The sequence below is a fragment of the Prunus persica genome, chromosome G4 (genome assembly GCF_000346465.2).
Source record: "Prunus persica cultivar Lovell chromosome G4, Prunus_persica_NCBIv2, whole genome shotgun sequence".
Classification (NCBI taxonomy): domain Eukaryota; kingdom Viridiplantae; phylum Streptophyta; class Magnoliopsida; order Rosales; family Rosaceae; genus Prunus; species Prunus persica.
In genome coordinates, this window is record NC_034012.1 from 22,007,561 (window position 1) to 22,024,783 (window position 17,223).

A 17,223-nucleotide genomic window follows, 5' to 3' on the forward strand; every position below is an offset into this window, starting at 1 on the left:
CAGCTGCTTCTTCTTCCTTCTCCTCTTTTTCTCCTATTTGTTCATTTCGTTTTTAAGCAACCAAAGCTAGCAAGGAAAATTCAAATTTTCCTTCTGTTGTTTTCTCGGAAACCAAACAGAGCTCTGCATTGCAGTTAATTGTTTCCTTCTTGGAATGCGTTGGTTTGGTGTAGGGAGGTGGCTACATGGCTAGCTAGGGCAATAGCCGAGTGAAGCGCACTACACGTCGTCGTCGTCTTCCAAAACTCAAACAAAACCAGTACAGAGAGAAGATCAGAAGAAAGAGAAACAGAGGCGAAAGAGATTAATTGATTGATGTCCAACTTGGATCCGCCAGGCCCGCAGGGGCTGACGAGAAGGCCGTCAAGGAGCGCCGCCACCACCACCTTCTCTACGGAGGTCTTCGACAATGAGGTCGTCCCATCCGCCCTCGCCTCCATCGCTCCCATTCTCCGCGTCGCCAACGAGATCGACAGAGAGCGTCCTCGCGTCGCCTATCTCTGTACGTCTCTCTCATCTACAAATCAATCAATAACATTAAATAACTAATTTCTTAATTAATTGATTTTCTCAAAATTTTGAGTTGATATTAATTAAATAATAAATTCTTAATAACGGTCCGTTTGAATGAATCATGAATGCAATGTGTTTGTGAAAATGTTAAGGTCGGTTCTATGCTTTTGAGAAGGCACACCGATTGGATCCCAGCTCCAGTGGCCGTGGTGTCAGGCAGTTCAAGACCTTGCTTCTCCAACGACTGGAGAGGGTAAGCCCCTACGCCTAATTTCTCTTATTTTTTTCTGGTTTTTTCATATAATAAAATTAATACAAATCTCATTTTTCATTTTGGAATTATTGGATCATTAATTAATTTTGAATTATTGATTTATCACCTGTGGCGGGAAGATGTTTCGATGAACGAGCAGAGAAATATACCGTATATACTGAAATTGAAAGGTGATGAAGGAGAGTCGTAATCTAACGTGCTCAAGTTCATGCCACAATGCTTGGACGCTGTTTGATTTAATTGCTATGGCTTGGGCCCGCCGTCCCTTTTTTTGTTTTTGTTTTTGAGACCGGGCCCCTCCTATTTTAAAACTCCTATCATTAATTAATTAATTAGCCAGGTGGTTAATTATGAAATTAACTGTGTCCGAAGATTTGCCTTCCCCAAATTTAACCTAACCCGTTACCCAGTCAATATCCAGAACCAGAGAAGAGAAATTGGTAGCTGTTCATATACCACGTTTCTTCAAATTTCACTAATTTCTTTCGTAGCTCGTATGCATTTGAACTTGTTTACAAATTCCATTACTGGATTTCTTATTTCTCCATTCTGTGGGTGATGATTGCCAAGGGATGAGTTCAAATGGGGTGGTAAATTGGATTTTAATAAGAGGGCAGAGGACTTTTTCACTGGGTTTCTGCTGGCTTCATGTTGAACAACACTCTCTTCTTTGCTTTGATCAGTGCCTTGTCATTCTCAGTTCCCAATAGAAAATGAAGCTCTGAAATTTGTCTAACCTGTTGTATTATATTTGGCATTGAAGCTGATGTAAAATTTGTTTGAGTCAGGACAATGCGTCCAGTCTTGCTTCTCGGGTTAAGAAGACAGATGCCAGAGAAATTGAAAGCTTCTATCAGCAGTATTATGAGCAATATGTTCGATCTCTCGACCAGGGGGAGCAGGCAGATAGGTATCCTTCTGCATTTCCTCTCCCTCATTATTATTATTATTATTATTAGTATTACTATGATTCTTTTCTTTTTCTGTTAAATTTTGAAATACTAGTGTTTTCATAGTACCTTGTATTAATTGTATACTGAATTGGAACTTTTATTCCAAATTCTGAGCAGAGCCCAACTGGGCAAAGCCTACCAGACGGCAGGAGTGCTTTTTGAAGTGCTTTGCGCTGTTAACAAGACTGAGAAAGTGGAGGAAGTTGCTCCCGAGGTTAGTTCTATTATTATTTTATTTAGCTGTTCTATTATAGATCAGAATTTCAATTACATGTATGTCCTGTACCTGAATTAGGCATTCACTGCATGTATCATCTTTGGCCATAATTTAATTTGCAAAAGTATTTCAATGCTGTGAGCAGATTATTGCGGCTGCTAGAGATGTCCAAGAAAAGACAGAAATTTACGCTCCATATAACATTCTTCCTTTGGATTCTGCTGGTGCTACACAGTCTGTCATGCAGCTTGAAGAGGTATTTCATTCTTTTATTGGTGATATACTTTGACATCTTATATTCTTATCAGTGCATTGTCTGGATTTATTGAATTTTGTTTCTTTTGTACTTGTTAAAGGTTAAGGCTGCAGTGGGTGCACTTTGGAATACTCGTGGTTTGAACTGGCCTAGTGCATTCGAGAGCAGGCAGAAAGCTGGTGATCTGGATCTCCTTGATTGGCTAAGGGCCATGTTTGGATTCCAGGCATGTATAACAATGAGCTATTTTATTGGTTAAGATTCAATCTTTGACTGTGAAATAATGATTAACACAGTGGTCTATATTGGTGGTTACAGAAAGACAATGTCAGGAACCAGAGGGAGCATTTGATATTGCTACTTGCGAATACTCATATAAGGCTTCATCCCAAACCTGAACCTCTTAACAAGGCATGTCTGGTTATCTCAATTTAAATTTTCATTGCAGCAGTTTTACTTTTATGATTTATCTAATATGTTGATAGTAACACATCAATTATGTAGATGCATGACAGAATTTGTTATGCTCATGCCATTGCATGTGGTCCAGTATAATCTTTCCTTGTGATCTTTTGAATTCCTTTCTCTAAATCCTCTTGCTAACTTGAATGTCGAAATGCTTTTCTCTACTGAGTTCAGAGCACTCCCTTTTTACGAAACATTTTCCCTTTGCATGCCTTTTAACTCTTCCTGGCCTTTAATTAAGCTCATCTATTTTGTGCAGCTTGATGATCGAGCTGTTGATGCAGTTATGGGAAAACTTTTTAAGAACTACAAAACGTGGTGTAAATTTTTGGGACGAAAACATAGTTTAAGGTATGATAGTATCTGCATCAATTTTAATTGGTGTGTGTTTCAAATTTTTTATTTTTACTTTATGCTTTACTTTTTGGATCTTATGTTTGTTTTGCATTATGTATTCCTGAAATGTACAAAATCTTGTTCAATGTAGGCTACCCCAAGGTCAGCAAGAAATACAGCAGAGGAAGATACTATACATGGGTTTGTATCTTCTCATCTGGGGTGAAGCAGGGAATGTCCGCTTTATGCCAGAATGTCTATGCTATATTTTTCATAATGTAATATTTGTGGGATTCCTTGTTGGTTAATCTAATTCTGGACTTCTTATGGAAATTATGTGTTGATATTTTACACAATGACGCCTACTATACATTCAGATGGCATATGAACTCCATGGCCTATTGGCTGGAAATGTAAGCATCGTTACTGGGGAAAATATAAAGCCTTCATATGGCGGGGATGATGAGGCTTTTTTGCGGAAAGTTATAACCCCCCTATATCGTGTAATTGAGAAGGTACGTTGCCTCATAAGCATGTGGGTGTTATCAAGTTTCGGGCCTTCATGCTATACACATGACGGTGTTTTTAATGATTTTCCAGGAAGCCAAGAAGAGTGACAACGGAAAAGCTCCTCACCCAGTTTGGTGCAACTATGACGATCTTAATGAATATTTCTGGTTTGTGTAAAAGACGGGGATTTTATTTATTTATTTAGGGCCTCTTATTTCTGTTGAATAATTAAGATGATTCTGATTTAAATTTACATATTTTCAGGTCATCTGATTGCTTCTCTCTTGGTTGGCCCATGCGTGATGATGGTGATTTTTTTAAATCAACGCGTGACTTGGCACAGGTACTCTTACATTCCGAGCCATTGCCGCTACTTTTCTTTTGTTAGTTTTCTGGTTCTTGCATAACAGAAATCTCGTTCCAGGGAAGAAAGGGCTCTAGAGGAAAATCTGGAAGCACAGGAAAATCTTATTTTATTGAAACTCGGACATTTTGGCACATTTTTCGAAGTTTTGATCGATTTTGGACCTTTTATATACTGGCTCTACAGGTATTTACAACAGAATAGAAATTCTAAATGGGACACCATTTGTCCCCTGTTAACTATGACTGCCTGTTTCAATAATATATAATTTGGAACTGGAAAACAGGCCATGTTCATTATTGCTTTTAGAGGGATTTCACCATTGGATATTTTTCAAAAGGATGTCCTAAGAGACCTATCAAGTATTTTCATCACAGCGGCGTTTCTTCGTGTCCTTCAAAGTATGGCATTCTTACTTGAAACTTGAATTCTCAAATATGTCTTACTTTACAAATAGTACTTCTAATTGGTAAGCAGATTGTATCTATGTCCGTACACTACAAGAGCTATTATGTGCCCAAGGCAATAATTAATTTCTGAGAAGTTTCACCATACTTTGTGAAGCTTTATTCTTCGTATGATGTTGGGCACGAAAAGAAAAGAATGTTATGAAAAATGGCCTTTCATTAACTATATAAATGAAGATGTAAAGATCAAAATTTTTAAATTTTTGGATGATACTAGAAGGGTTTTATGTTCTTGTATTCTCTAGTTTTCTGGCTGATTGATATAATAGTTTAGCTCTTACAAAAATATTGTTACGCATAGAATTGAGTGTAGACATGTTTCCAGTGAAATCTTTTTGAATTTTGTCCATATCGAAGGGGGATTCTGCTCACCTGGTCTCTAAACACTTTTTTTTTCTGGGAAACTCCTCATAAATATTCAAAACCAGAAGTTTCGAGGTCAAATAAGTGCTGTGGGTTAGGTAATATGGTTCACATATACGTTTTGAGGTCAAACAGGGGAGTCCCCCCTGTTCACTATGATTGCCTGTATAATATATGGAGTCATCAGGGGCCTTTCTTGTATTCCCTATTTGATGGATAGCCCTTCTCTTTCTCCTTTCATCTCGTCATATGCAATTTGGAGGTTGAAATACCTCTAGAGGTTTGGTTGCTAGCTTGGATTATTGCTCATGGGAGAAGACCCCATGAGTCTGTGATGTAGTTCAGAGGACAAGACCTTCTCTTTGTCTCCTTCCTCAATGGTCTGTGATGTACAAAGATGGAATCGAGAGTATGCACCATTTTTTCCTGCACTGTCTGGCTGCCTTATCCCTCTGGATAAAGCTGTTCAGGGAGACCAATCTGTGTTGGTCTATTTTGTGAGAGGCATAAGTTCTTTGGTTTGAGGAAGAAGGTTATGGTTCTGGGATGATGCGCAGTGATGGCTGTTTGGGACAATTGGGTGGAGAGGAATACAAAGATATTTGACAATATGAGGGGTGAGGAGATTGATTGTTTGTGGGAGAGGGTTCCCTTTTGGGCATTTCTATGGGCTTCAATCTCTTCTGAGTTTAGGGATACTTATTTCTTTGGAATTTTTACAAATTGGAATGCAGCTATTTTTAGTGTCTTTTGCTTCTTTGCTGGTCAACTGTTGTTTTTAAGGTTGTTGGCCTGGAGCGAGCCTCCCATAGAGGCAATTGAAGTTAGTGAGCCCTATGTTGGGCAACTATCTCCTGCTGTTTAAGAGTTCTCTAGTCCATTGTCTTTCTTGTTTTTCTCTCATTTTAATGAATTTTTGTTTCATATAGAAAAAGTGATTTGAAAGAAATATGAATTTTTCCATTGAGAGAGGAAACATGGGAAGGAGACTAGGTGTATTTTAGCCTCATAGAAAAGGAGGGGAAAAGAGGAAGTGAATTGAAATTTGAATCTTGTTGATTAGTAGTTATAGACTAGTATCTAAAGAATTGTCCTAAGCTGAATAGTTTTCTATCCATTGTGTTGTAGAAAGCATTGTCCACATTGGATGTTGCTAATGGCTGTTCCTTTGTACTTCCTTGCCTACCTTCTTTTGAGTTTTTCACTCATTCTTCCACTGTTCCATGTGCATTCTCTTAAGCTTGTTTTTCTTCGAGTTCATATGGAAATGGAAATTTGTACTCAAGTAAGGTTTATATCAATTTGTTCATATCTACTTTTCATTTTGATGTAGGTATTTTGGATATTGTTTTGAACTTCCCGGGATATCATAGGTGGAGGTTCATTGATGTGCTGAGAAATATTCTCAAGATAATTGTTAGTCTTGCATGGGCAGTCATTCTTCCTTTGTTTTATGTGCATTCCTTCAAGGATGCCCCGAAACAAATTTTAGATGTACTTTCGTTCCTTAAAAAAATAGATGGTGTTCCTGCTTTGTATATCATGGCTGTTGCAGTATATTTGCTGCCAAATTTACTCGCAGCAGTTTTGTTCCTGTTCCCGCTGCTCCGGCGTTGGATTGAAAACTCAGACTGGCACATCATTAGGTTCCTATTGTGGTGGTCACAGGTATTTCTGTTAACTTGATTTTTTCTTTCCTGAATTTTCTTGCATGATTTCTGCTATATTTTACTTGGGGTTGACTTAGCGGATGACAGTGTGTTATGGTATAATCTTGTGATTGATGCTGGCGAATGGCTAGTCCATCCGAATGCATGAGACGAAAATACTGTGCAGTATCCAAAATCCTTTTTTCTCGTCATAGTTTGTCATATGATTAAACCTAGTATGAAACCAAGAGCTTGGAGTTCATAATAAGTTTTTCCTGGTAAAGGATTCACATATTTATCTTTTAACTCAAATGTACTTGCACAGTTTACTTACTTGGTGTAATCTATTTGGATTCATTAAGTTAGCTTCCCTTACTGTTGACATTAGTTACTCAGTGTACTTAAAGAATTTACTTGATATTATTTTCAAAGCATTTTTTTATGCGATTTTTTTTTTTCTGTGAAAAAAAACTCTTGTTAAGTCAGAGAAATTTCTTTGTTTTTTTAATATATTTGAATCCAAACTAAATCCTTATATTCCTTTTGCATAAAAAAATTAATCGTTTCCCAACTAAACTGTAAAAAATGATATTGATTAATCTTTATTTTTCTGCAGCCAAGAATCTATGTTGGGAGGGGAATGCATGAAAGTCAATTTTCCCTTATAAAGTGAGTTTGATGAGGAACATGCACCGAATTTCATCCCAACTATATGTACTTTCCGTTTTTCTTTTGGGTTGATTGTTTGAGATTTGCGTTCTGTTTTCCTATGCAATTTTCAGGTATACCATTTTTTGGGTGCTGCTTTTGGGTTGCAAGTTTACAGTAAGCTATCTTATCCAGGTGAGATGTAATTTAAATTTTTTATGATTTTTTAGATTTTTCTTAATGAATTATGTAATGATCAATTATTGTGTTCTTAATTTGCTGTCTGTCTTTTCTGCAGATAAAACCTCTGGTGAAGCCAACAAGAGATATTATGAACATTCGTCGCATAGAGTATGAATGGCATGAATTTTTCCCTAACGGTAATCATTTTCAATTGCTTCAGTCTCTGCATGATTTTCTACTTGCACTTTTATGCTAATCTTTTATTGATGCAGCTCAAAACAACTATGGAGCGGTTGTGTCACTCTGGGCACCAGTAATCTTGGTCTGTGTTATGTATATCTTCCCCATGTTTGAATAATCTTGCTAGTTTTCTGAGTTTGTCAGGATGTAATTTTGTCACATTTCTTCAATAAACCATCTCAAACTATTTCACGAATTCAATGCAGGTTTATTTGTTGGACACTCAAATATGGTATGCTATCTTTCAGACTATATATGGTGGTGTTGTTGGAGCATTTGATCGCCTGGGAGAGGTGATCCTTCTGCTCTCTCTCTTTCTCTCTCTCTCGCACTATTTTTCCCTCTTCTGAAATTATTTGTTACCTTGTGTCATATTGTGCATTCATGAAATTATACATCAGGGAAGATAAAATCTGTCTGACATCTGTCGAGATAGAACTGGCTGACTTCTGCTCTGTCATTCTTTATTACTGAACACGATATCTTGGCCAATTTTTCGAGCTTTATTATTTTTTTTCAAAAGAAAAAAAGTAGATAAATTGGGTCCCATTCTTGCATACTTCTGTGTTTGGATTCTGGCTTTGAGAATTGAATCTTAGTTTTTAAAATCTCAATAAGAAATTTTTTCTGGTTTCAAATTTTCAATATTGGTGTTGTTCCCATATCAATTTGTCAGACTTGTTTGAGAGCAATTAAGATGGATCATATCCTAAGCCAAATAAATAGCATACTTAGCTGCATATATTTATGTTGTTTAAGCCAATCATGTAGTCCATGTTATTGAAGGCTTTTTTCATACGTATTTGCTATCAAGAACATGACTATCATCATGGTGTATTCTAATTGAAAAGTAGTCTTTATATGCCTCATCTTTAATTTGTCTCTGTTTGGTATTCATACATTTTTTGCCTTTTACAGATTCGAACCCTAGGTATGCTAAGATCACGGTTCCAGTCTCTGCCCGGTGCATTCAACACATATCTAGTGCCTTCGGATAAGTCAGCCAAAAGGGGGTTCTCTTTCTCAAAGCGTTTTGTGGAGGTTGATTAATGTTTTTACAACTTTCATACTTGAATATAACCTTTAAGCAGTTTATAATTAGCACACCCTGAAATGAGCAAATTGATAGTTAGCTTTGGTGATTTCATGCCTGTAGATTACAGCAAGCAGGAGAAGTGAAGCTGCAAAGTTTGCTCAGTTGTGGAATGAAGTGATATGTAGCTTTCGTGAGGAAGATATCATTTGCGACAGGAAATGCTCCCCAACATAGTTATATTGTTCATTTCTTCAGCCTCTTATTCATCATGAGGTAAAACTAAATTGGGTTTCTTTTACTTCAGGGAAATGGATTTGCTGCTGGTTCCTTATTCATCAGATCCCAGCCTGAAGATAATTCAGTGGCCACCCTTCTTGCTTGCTAGCAAAGTAAGGACAATTCCTTTGAAACCTTTGTTTTTGTTGCTAGGTTTTATTGTTGACTTTGTCTACCTTTACAGATCCCAGTAGCATTAGATATGGCAGTACAATTTAAATCCAAGGACTCCGATCTCTGGAAGCGGATATGTGCGGATGAATATATGAAATGTGCTGTGATTGAATGCTATGAATCTTTCAAACATGTCCTTGGTGCTCTGGTAGTTGGAGAAAATGAGAAAAGGTTGTTACTGCTACATTGTTTTTCATTAGTTAAATATTTGTGTTCAAGTTATAATTCCCAAACATTGATAAATGATTTTCAGACCTGTATAATTTCATGCAAACAGTATTTAGAGCCTTTAGTTTTTGCTAAAATCTTCCCATCATTCATCTTTGGTCCCATCCCCCTCTCATGGATGATAGTTTTGTGGTTAATTCAGTTGTGTCCTCTATAGTTAATGTTTTGTGGTTCCACTTTTGTTGTCATTTTTTGCAAGTTATTTAGTGCTGGATTCTTTGTGTTATTAGATAAAAAATCTTTTACGGGGTTGACTCTCTTGACAGTGATTCAGTTTGTGATTTTTGAATCCTATAAATTGAGATTCAGTTCGTGATTTTTGAATGCTATAAATTGGGGTTCTCATAATATGATGTATGACTACCACTTGAAGGTTGCGTTCAATTTATTTTTGTTGAGTCGGTGTAGATTATTCAAGAACAATTTTAAATTCATCTTACTTTGATCATTGATAAAATTTCTGATTGGGTTATTATTTCACAGGATAATTGGCATCATCGTTAAGGAAATTGAAAGTAACATTTCAAAGAATACATTTCTTGTAAATTTTAGAATGGGTTCTTTGCCCACTCTCTGCAAGAAATTTGTAGAGCTTGTGGGGATCTTGGTGAGTCATAAACGAAAGAAATATTAAATCTCAAGTATTCACTTTTCTCGGCCGTTATGTTAATAGAAACTTACAACTTTCTTTCATGTTGCAGAAAGACGCTGATTCATCGAAGCTATCTTCAGTGGTGTTGTTGCTTCAAGATATGCTGGAGGTAGTCACTCGTGATATGATGGTGAATGAGATCCGGTTGGTAAACTTTAGTAACATTAACTTTGGAGTAAAATATTTAATTTGTTACTTGGATAATCCTAATGCTTGAATGCTTCCACTATAAATCTTAAACAGTGCTTGAATTTTCTCGTGTAATATTTTGTAGAGAGTTGGTTGAAGTTGGTCATAGTAGCAAGGACTCTGGAAGGCAACTCTTTGCTGGCACTGATGCAAAACCGGCAATAGTGTTCCCTCCTCCAGTTACAGCACAGTGGGAAGAACAGGTACGCATATTTAGAACAACTCAAAATAATTTAAGTAATTTATTTTTCAGAAATAATCCTATGCTAGCTATTTCTATGAAAGATGACACCTTTTTTGGCTGATTATCATTTTAGATAAGACGCCTCTATCTGCTATTAACGGTTAAGGAATCTGCCATTGACGTGCCAACAAACCTTGAAGCGCGGAGAAGGATTGCATTTTTTACAAATTCACTGTTCATGGATATGCCACGTGCTCCCCGAGTCCGTAAAATGCTTTCATTCAGGTTTGTTTATAGGTCAATTCTTCCTTAAACCGAATTGTTTGATTCTTATTTTGCTCACTTGAATTTAAATCATTAGATATGGTAAATCTTTGAATATGTACACCCTTAAAATATTGGAACATTAAAAAACATCAAGAATTACAAAATGGCCAAAGATAAAGAGGCATAGGCATCGCCTCTCGATCCAATCCGCCTTCCCTGGCCCCCCCAATTGATACGAAAAAAACCTCCCGCCATAAAAGCTTGTTCAAAAGGTGCTCTTGCCCCTTTTCTTTAGTTAGCATTGATTTCTAATCAACTGAGGATTTCAGATTTGTGATTGGTTTCTCCTTCTAATCTTTAATCAGTGGGAGAATAGGTTTTTTTTTTTTTTTTTTTTTTTTTTGGGTATTCAATTGAAAGTTACTGTAACTTTTATTTATTTATTTATATATCATTTAAGACATGAAACCTTTTAGGTTTTTCGATGGGCCAATATCCTTAATAACAGGCCAAGCTTTTGAGCTTTCACATGTCTTCTCCATCACATAATCATTATATTACATTGTTTCCATTGACAGCATCATGACCCCATACTACAGTGAGGAGACTGTATATTCCAAAACTGACCTTGAGATGGAAAATGAAGATGGTGTATCAATCATATATTACTTACAGAAGATATTCCCAGGTTAGTAAAACTGTCTTTAGTATGTCTGAATCCTTTGAAGTCAATGTGTAAATGATGTAACTGTCATTTTGTGACTTTTCTAGATGAATGGAATAACTTCATGGAGCGACTTAATTGTAAAAAGGATAGTGAAATATGGGAAAATGAAGAAAATATTTTGCAGCTTCGTCATTGGGTCTCCTTACGAGGACAAACTCTCTGCAGGACAGGTATTTGATCCATCATCATCTTCTCTATGAAGTTTTATTTCTGGTACTAATTTGTTATGGCGTTGCAGTCAGAGGAATGATGTATTACCGACGAGCTCTGAAGCTTCAGGCTTTTCTTGACATGGCTACTGAAAACGGTAAGACTAAGAGCATGGTATCTGTTTCTCCCATAATGTTCAACTAGTCAATAGAAAAAAGAAAGAAGAATTTAACGTGTATAAAATCTAGTGCCATCATCATGCCTAAGATCTCTGCCTTACTTAAGTATGCAAGATACTAGATGGCTACAAAGCCATATTATTTTCTGGGGGCATTTGTTTGGTTTTCTCTTGTCATGTATGGATTTTGGTGTGCATATTATGTTCCATTTTCAATTTTTTTTCAATCTTTTCATTGTAAGCAGTCTAGTGAAGCTGTTACTTTGGAGGTAAATGTGTTGGTTTCTGATCATTTTTAGTTATAAGCAGAGATACTAGATGGCTACAAAGCCATCACGGTTCCATCAGAGGAAGAAAGGAAAAGCCAGAGATCCCTTTATGCTCAATTAGAAGCAGTGGCTGACCTTAAATTCACCTATGTTGCTACCTGCCAAAACTATGGCAATCAGAAAAGAAGCGGAGATCGACGTGCAACAGACATCTTGAATCTGATGGTTAAGTATGTTTTCTGCCTGATAAGTCAGAATATTTTGCAATTTGATCCCTTGAAGTTAGTGTTTCTGAGCTCATTATTCTTGAAGATTCTTATTCGTTGTTCTCCTACAGTAATCCCTCTCTTCGGGTTGCATATATTGATGAAGTTGAAGAGAGAGAGAGTGGTGGAAAGGTCCAAAAGGTTTACTATTCTGTGTTGGTTAAAGCTGTTGACAATCATGACCAGGTAATCCTTTGACCTCATAACAGAACCACTATGTTGCTTGCTTGTACCTAAAACACTGATTATTGTCTTAATTCTCCAAAGGAAATATATCGTATAAAATTGCCGGGTTCGGCAAAGATTGGGGAAGGGAAACCTGAAAACCAGAACCATGCTGTAATTTTTACTCGAGGAGAAGCTCTTCAGGCCATTGACATGAACCAGGTGAAATTTATTGAATCTGAAATGATGATTGTTTCTCTTTAGATTTTCATGCCAACTGAAATGTTTGACTTTTACAATTTCTTGTAGGACAATTACTTAGAAGAAGCTTTTAAAATGCGGAACCTTCTTGAAGAATTTAATGAGGACCATGGAGTGCGTCCACCTTCAATTTTAGGTGTTCGTGAGCATATCTTTACTGGAAGGTTTGTTACTTTTAATTATTACCAGCTATACATTGTATTGTTACATTTATATCTTGTACTCATAATAAATTTGATTTCTACTTGTGAACTGCAGTGTTTCTTCATTGGCCTGGTTTATGTCAAATCAAGAAATGAGCTTTGTGACCATAGGTCAAAGAGTTCTTGCAAGACCTTTGAAGTAAGTTTTCTCTTCATTATTTAACTAAGTAATCCAAGGCAATTGTTTAGACAGATCTAAATTATTTTTAAAATAGAGTAGTAGTACATATTGCCAGAAGCATTTCAGATGAGACTTCATTAGCAGATGAATGTTGCCATAGTTTGGAGGTGTGTTTCTGTCTGTTGATATAAGTAGCAGATGGTGATCTGAATTATGTAGGGTTATTAAACAGTGAACTATCTATCCTCTCTCATGTTACCCTTCTTCTCCAGTCTCCTTTTCTTTTCCATCTTCAGGTCACTCTTTTCTTTTTTCTTTGACCATGTTGAATATTTGGGCATCAGTTCTGGACGAAATGGGAACTATTATTCATTTCTCTGGATGTTGTGAAATGAAATTCATCTGATTTATATAAACTATTTGTTGGTTTAGGATTCGGTTCCACTATGGACACCCAGATGTCTTTGATAGAATCTTCCACATTACTCGTGGTGGCATGAGCAAGGCTTCCCGTGGCATCAATCTGAGCGAGGACATCTTTGCTGGTAACCTTCTTGAATACAACACGCATGCACACACGCATGCATAAATGTGTGCCTGCGCACACACACATCTTCCATGCATGCTTTATGATATGAGTTTTTCCTGTGTAGGCTTTAACTCAACGTTAAGGCGAGGGAATGTTACTCACCATGAGTATATCCAAGTTGGGAAGGGTAGAGATGTTGGGCTCAATCAAATCTCTCTCTTTGAAGCTAAAGTTGCTTGTGGTAATGGAGAGCAGACTCTTAGCAGGGATATCTACCGCTTAGGGCACCGTTTTGACTTCTTTCGAATGATGTCCTTTTATTTTTCGACAATAGGGTTTTATGTCAGCGCAATGGTAATCCTTGCTTTTTCATTTTCACCTTTTGTTTCTTTTTAGTCTTAGAATATTACTGCATTTATTTATTTTTCTATTCTCCAGTGAAATCATCCTCGAATATGTTTAGAAATAGTTTTGGTGAACTGGACTTAAGTTGATTCATTCAAATTAATGAACCGGAGTAAATAAATTACCATGAACTTTTCATGCTTCTATGTATTAGAGCCTGTTGTGTTAGCAAATGTGGGGAAGCCATAATTATATACATGTTTTATGGCATCTCCTTGCCTCTACAGTTACCATTGATAATATACCACTTTCCTAATGTCTTTTAATGTCAAGAGTTAGTCCCACTGTCTATTCTCCCTTTTGATGAAGACAAGTAATTAGCGTACATGTTGTGGAGTATTCAGTATCAATTGCTACATAACATAAATAGTAGGTGGTTGATCTGTACTGATCCACTGTTTGTGGCAGTGTGGTTCAGTTGTACTTGATAAAGAAATATGGAAGCTATCTCCAATTTTTTCCAAAAGTTATGCTATACTGTCCTACATTATCCTTTATTACATCTCCCAAACCACTCTTCCTCACTCATCCATCACGTTTCCAATAAAAACTATCTTGGTGTGAATCCAATATTGGAAAGCACAGTTCTTAGGGTAATGGAACAACTGAGGATTCACTTTCATTTCTATTCTATTTGCTTTTTCTTACTAACATGAGCGTTTTCTTGTTATGCAGTTGGTTGTCCTTACAGTCTATGCTTTCTTATACGGAAGACTTTACTTGTCATTGAGTGGAATGGAGAAGACAATTGTTAATTATGCTGCCACCAGGGGAAATAATGTTCTGCAATCAGCCATGGCTTCACAATCTGTTGTCCAATTAGGTCTTTTGACTTCCTTGCCCATGATCATGGAAATTGGACTAGAAAGAGGGTTCAGAACAGCAATAGGGGACATGATAATTATGCAGCTGCAACTAGCATCTGTTTTCTTCACCTTTTCTCTTGGTACAAAGGTTCATTATTATGGGCGAACAGTCCTGCATGGCGGGGCTAAATACAGAGCAACTGGCCGTGGCTTTGTTGTCCGGCATGAAAGGTTTGCTGAGAACTACAGGATGTACTCAAGGAGTCACTTTGTGAAAGGCCTTGAACTTATGATGCTTCTTATAGTTTATCAGATTTATGGTTCAGCAGCGACTGGTTCATTATCATATCTCTTCGTCACATTCTCCATGTGGTTCTTAGTGGTTTCATGGCTGTTTGCTCCCTTCCTATTTAACCCTTCCGGATTTGAATGGCAAAAGATAGTGGAAGATTGGGATGATTGGTCAAAATGGATAAGTAGTCATGGTGGTATGGGTGTGCCAGCAACCAAGAGCTGGGAGTCCTGGTGGGATGAGGAACAGGAGCACCTGCAGTACACTGGGTTTTTGGGACGGTTTTGGGAGATTGTTCTTGCTCTGCGCTTCTTTCTCTTCCAATATGGAATTGTGTACCATCTAAATGTGGCCAGGCGTGATAAAAGCATCATGGTAAACATTATTACTTTTCTTTTAACTTCCGTGTTTGCTTCTTTGTCTATCTAAGATGCAACAAATTCCAAATTCTTTCAAGCTCACCAGCCATTCAGAACTTCTTGTCTGCATGCTATATCCTTTGTTCTGAACTGAAATCTAGATTTTTTCCTTGTAACTAATGGAACTGTAAAAAGAACTCAGTTGGGCCTAGATGCTGCTGCAATGGATGTATAAAGGTTTAAGAAAGGAAATCATGTGATGATAAAGACAAAAAAAAGAAAAAAAAGAAAAGGAAATCATGTGATTATAGAACAGGGCTAATATGGAAGGTCCTTAGGTACTAGGAGATCATAATGCTGGGATAAGGATGATAAAAAGAGCTTTGAAAAGAAAATAAGAGTAGTCTTGTGTGCTTTTCCTAGGCGTAGATGAATTGGGATTACATATATTGCTTAAATATGTCTTAGGAGGTCTTTACGTTGGGAATTTGATGATTCAAGAAAAGTATTCAAATGCAGAAGTTTTGCTCAAACTCCTATAATTAATTAATTTATTCTCTTTTGGTTCTAACGAAGAATTAAAATTCCAGGTTTATGGTCTGTCGTGGCTGGTCATTGTTGCTGCCATGATCATCCTAAAGGTTAGTTTTCAAATTTTAAGTACTTTCTGATTGTAAGTTAAATTATCTTATGTCAAAAAATTTATTCTACTGAGTGGTGAACCTCTGAATTGCAGGTTGTGTCCATGGGTAGAAAAAGGTTCAGTGCAGATTTCCAGCTGATGTTCAGACTTCTCAAATTGTTCCTGTTTATTGGGTTCGTTGTCACTCTTGGGATGCTTTTTAGTTTCCTTAGTCTCACTGTTGGTGACATCTTTGTTAGCTTGCTGGCCTTCTTGCCTACTGGATGGGCGCTACTACTGGTACATGCCTCTCATATCTGAAATCTACTTTCTTTTGTATTTACTGTGGTCTCATAATGGAAATAGGAAACATAACGTATGAAGAACAATTCAGTACTTGAGTTTTACATGTTAAACAACTTTTGGGGTATACTAAGTATGGTGTTTTTGCATGAGCAGATGTCACAAGCATGCAAGCCAATGGTGAAGGCCCTGGGAATGTGGGGGTCTGTGAAAGCTCTAGCAAGAGGGTACGAATATGTGATGGGGCTGGTTATCTTTGCACCAGTGGCTGTTCTGGCATGGTTCCCATTTGTCTCAGAGTTCCAGACCAGGCTGCTATTCAACCAAGCTTTCAGCCGAGGGCTTCAGATCCAACGTATTCTTACTGGTGGGAAGAAGCACAAGTCAAACTAACCAAACAAACAAACAACCATTACAGAATTATATCCATGTAATAATATGTAGAGAGATGAAAAGGAGTAGAATGAGTACAGCAGCATGAGGATGTATAATATTGTTTGTTACATGCAATGTAATATTAGAATCATCCACCGTATGAAAATGCAAATTAAGGACTATTCTTTCTCAATTTTACTGAACAAACAAGATTTAAAAAATCAGCTCTTTTTTTTTCTTTCTTCTTCTTGTTACAAACTGTGTCATGTGAATTTTCAGTTTAGAGCTGTTAGCGGTTTTCCCCTTGGGTTACAGAGGATTCCAAATTTTTATCTGAGAGGGTTTTGCTTTTTAAGATTATGTGGGTATTAGTTTTGAGGTTATTCGAGTCTATGTAAGTGACTTTTTAGCTGTATTTGAAAGTTTTTATTAAAATTGACATTTCTGAAAATATGGGCTAAATTTTTTATAACTACTTGTGAGCGCACTATATGCAAGACATACCAAAACGAGGCGAAAAAAAAAGAGCTAAACTAGCTCGGCATCAGCTTTTCTGTTTGGCTTCTGGTATTCTCTGTTATCAGTTTAACAAACACAAAAAGTCCCTTATGGATTAATTTGAAGTTGAATCAAGCAAACGCCAGGACTTTGGAACATTTCATTGTCACATTGGAAAAAATCGATTAGAAACCAAATGGCCTAATTGTACGCTCACAAACCTTCCTATTTAGTTTTGTGGGCATTTAAA

At 36.9% G+C, this 17,223-nt stretch overlaps 1 protein-coding gene across 1 annotated transcript; it reads left to right on the forward strand.

Annotated features, from left to right (window-relative positions):
• On the forward strand, nucleotides 285–16,713 carry LOC18779838 (callose synthase 5). Its single transcript, XM_020562694.1, has 42 exons — nucleotides 285–502; nucleotides 666–766; nucleotides 1,576–1,697; nucleotides 1,858–1,954; nucleotides 2,103–2,213; nucleotides 2,314–2,439; nucleotides 2,532–2,624; nucleotides 2,938–3,029; nucleotides 3,166–3,292; nucleotides 3,392–3,529; nucleotides 3,615–3,691; nucleotides 3,789–3,867; nucleotides 3,949–4,074; nucleotides 4,175–4,289; nucleotides 6,052–6,386; nucleotides 6,984–7,036; nucleotides 7,150–7,210; nucleotides 7,314–7,395; nucleotides 7,471–7,520; nucleotides 7,645–7,731; nucleotides 8,357–8,479; nucleotides 8,595–8,689; nucleotides 8,779–8,863; nucleotides 8,935–9,095; nucleotides 9,636–9,759; nucleotides 9,854–9,948; nucleotides 10,079–10,196; nucleotides 10,311–10,462; nucleotides 11,023–11,132; nucleotides 11,216–11,341; nucleotides 11,410–11,478; nucleotides 11,809–11,998; nucleotides 12,106–12,220; nucleotides 12,302–12,421; nucleotides 12,509–12,624; nucleotides 12,719–12,802; nucleotides 13,217–13,329; nucleotides 13,438–13,667; nucleotides 14,394–15,191; nucleotides 15,766–15,816; nucleotides 15,912–16,097; nucleotides 16,257–16,713. The coding sequence occupies exons 1-42, from the start codon at nucleotides 316–318 to the stop codon at nucleotides 16,491–16,493; spliced, it is 5,757 nt and encodes a 1,918-aa protein (XP_020418283.1). The 5' UTR covers nucleotides 285–315; the 3' UTR covers nucleotides 16,494–16,713.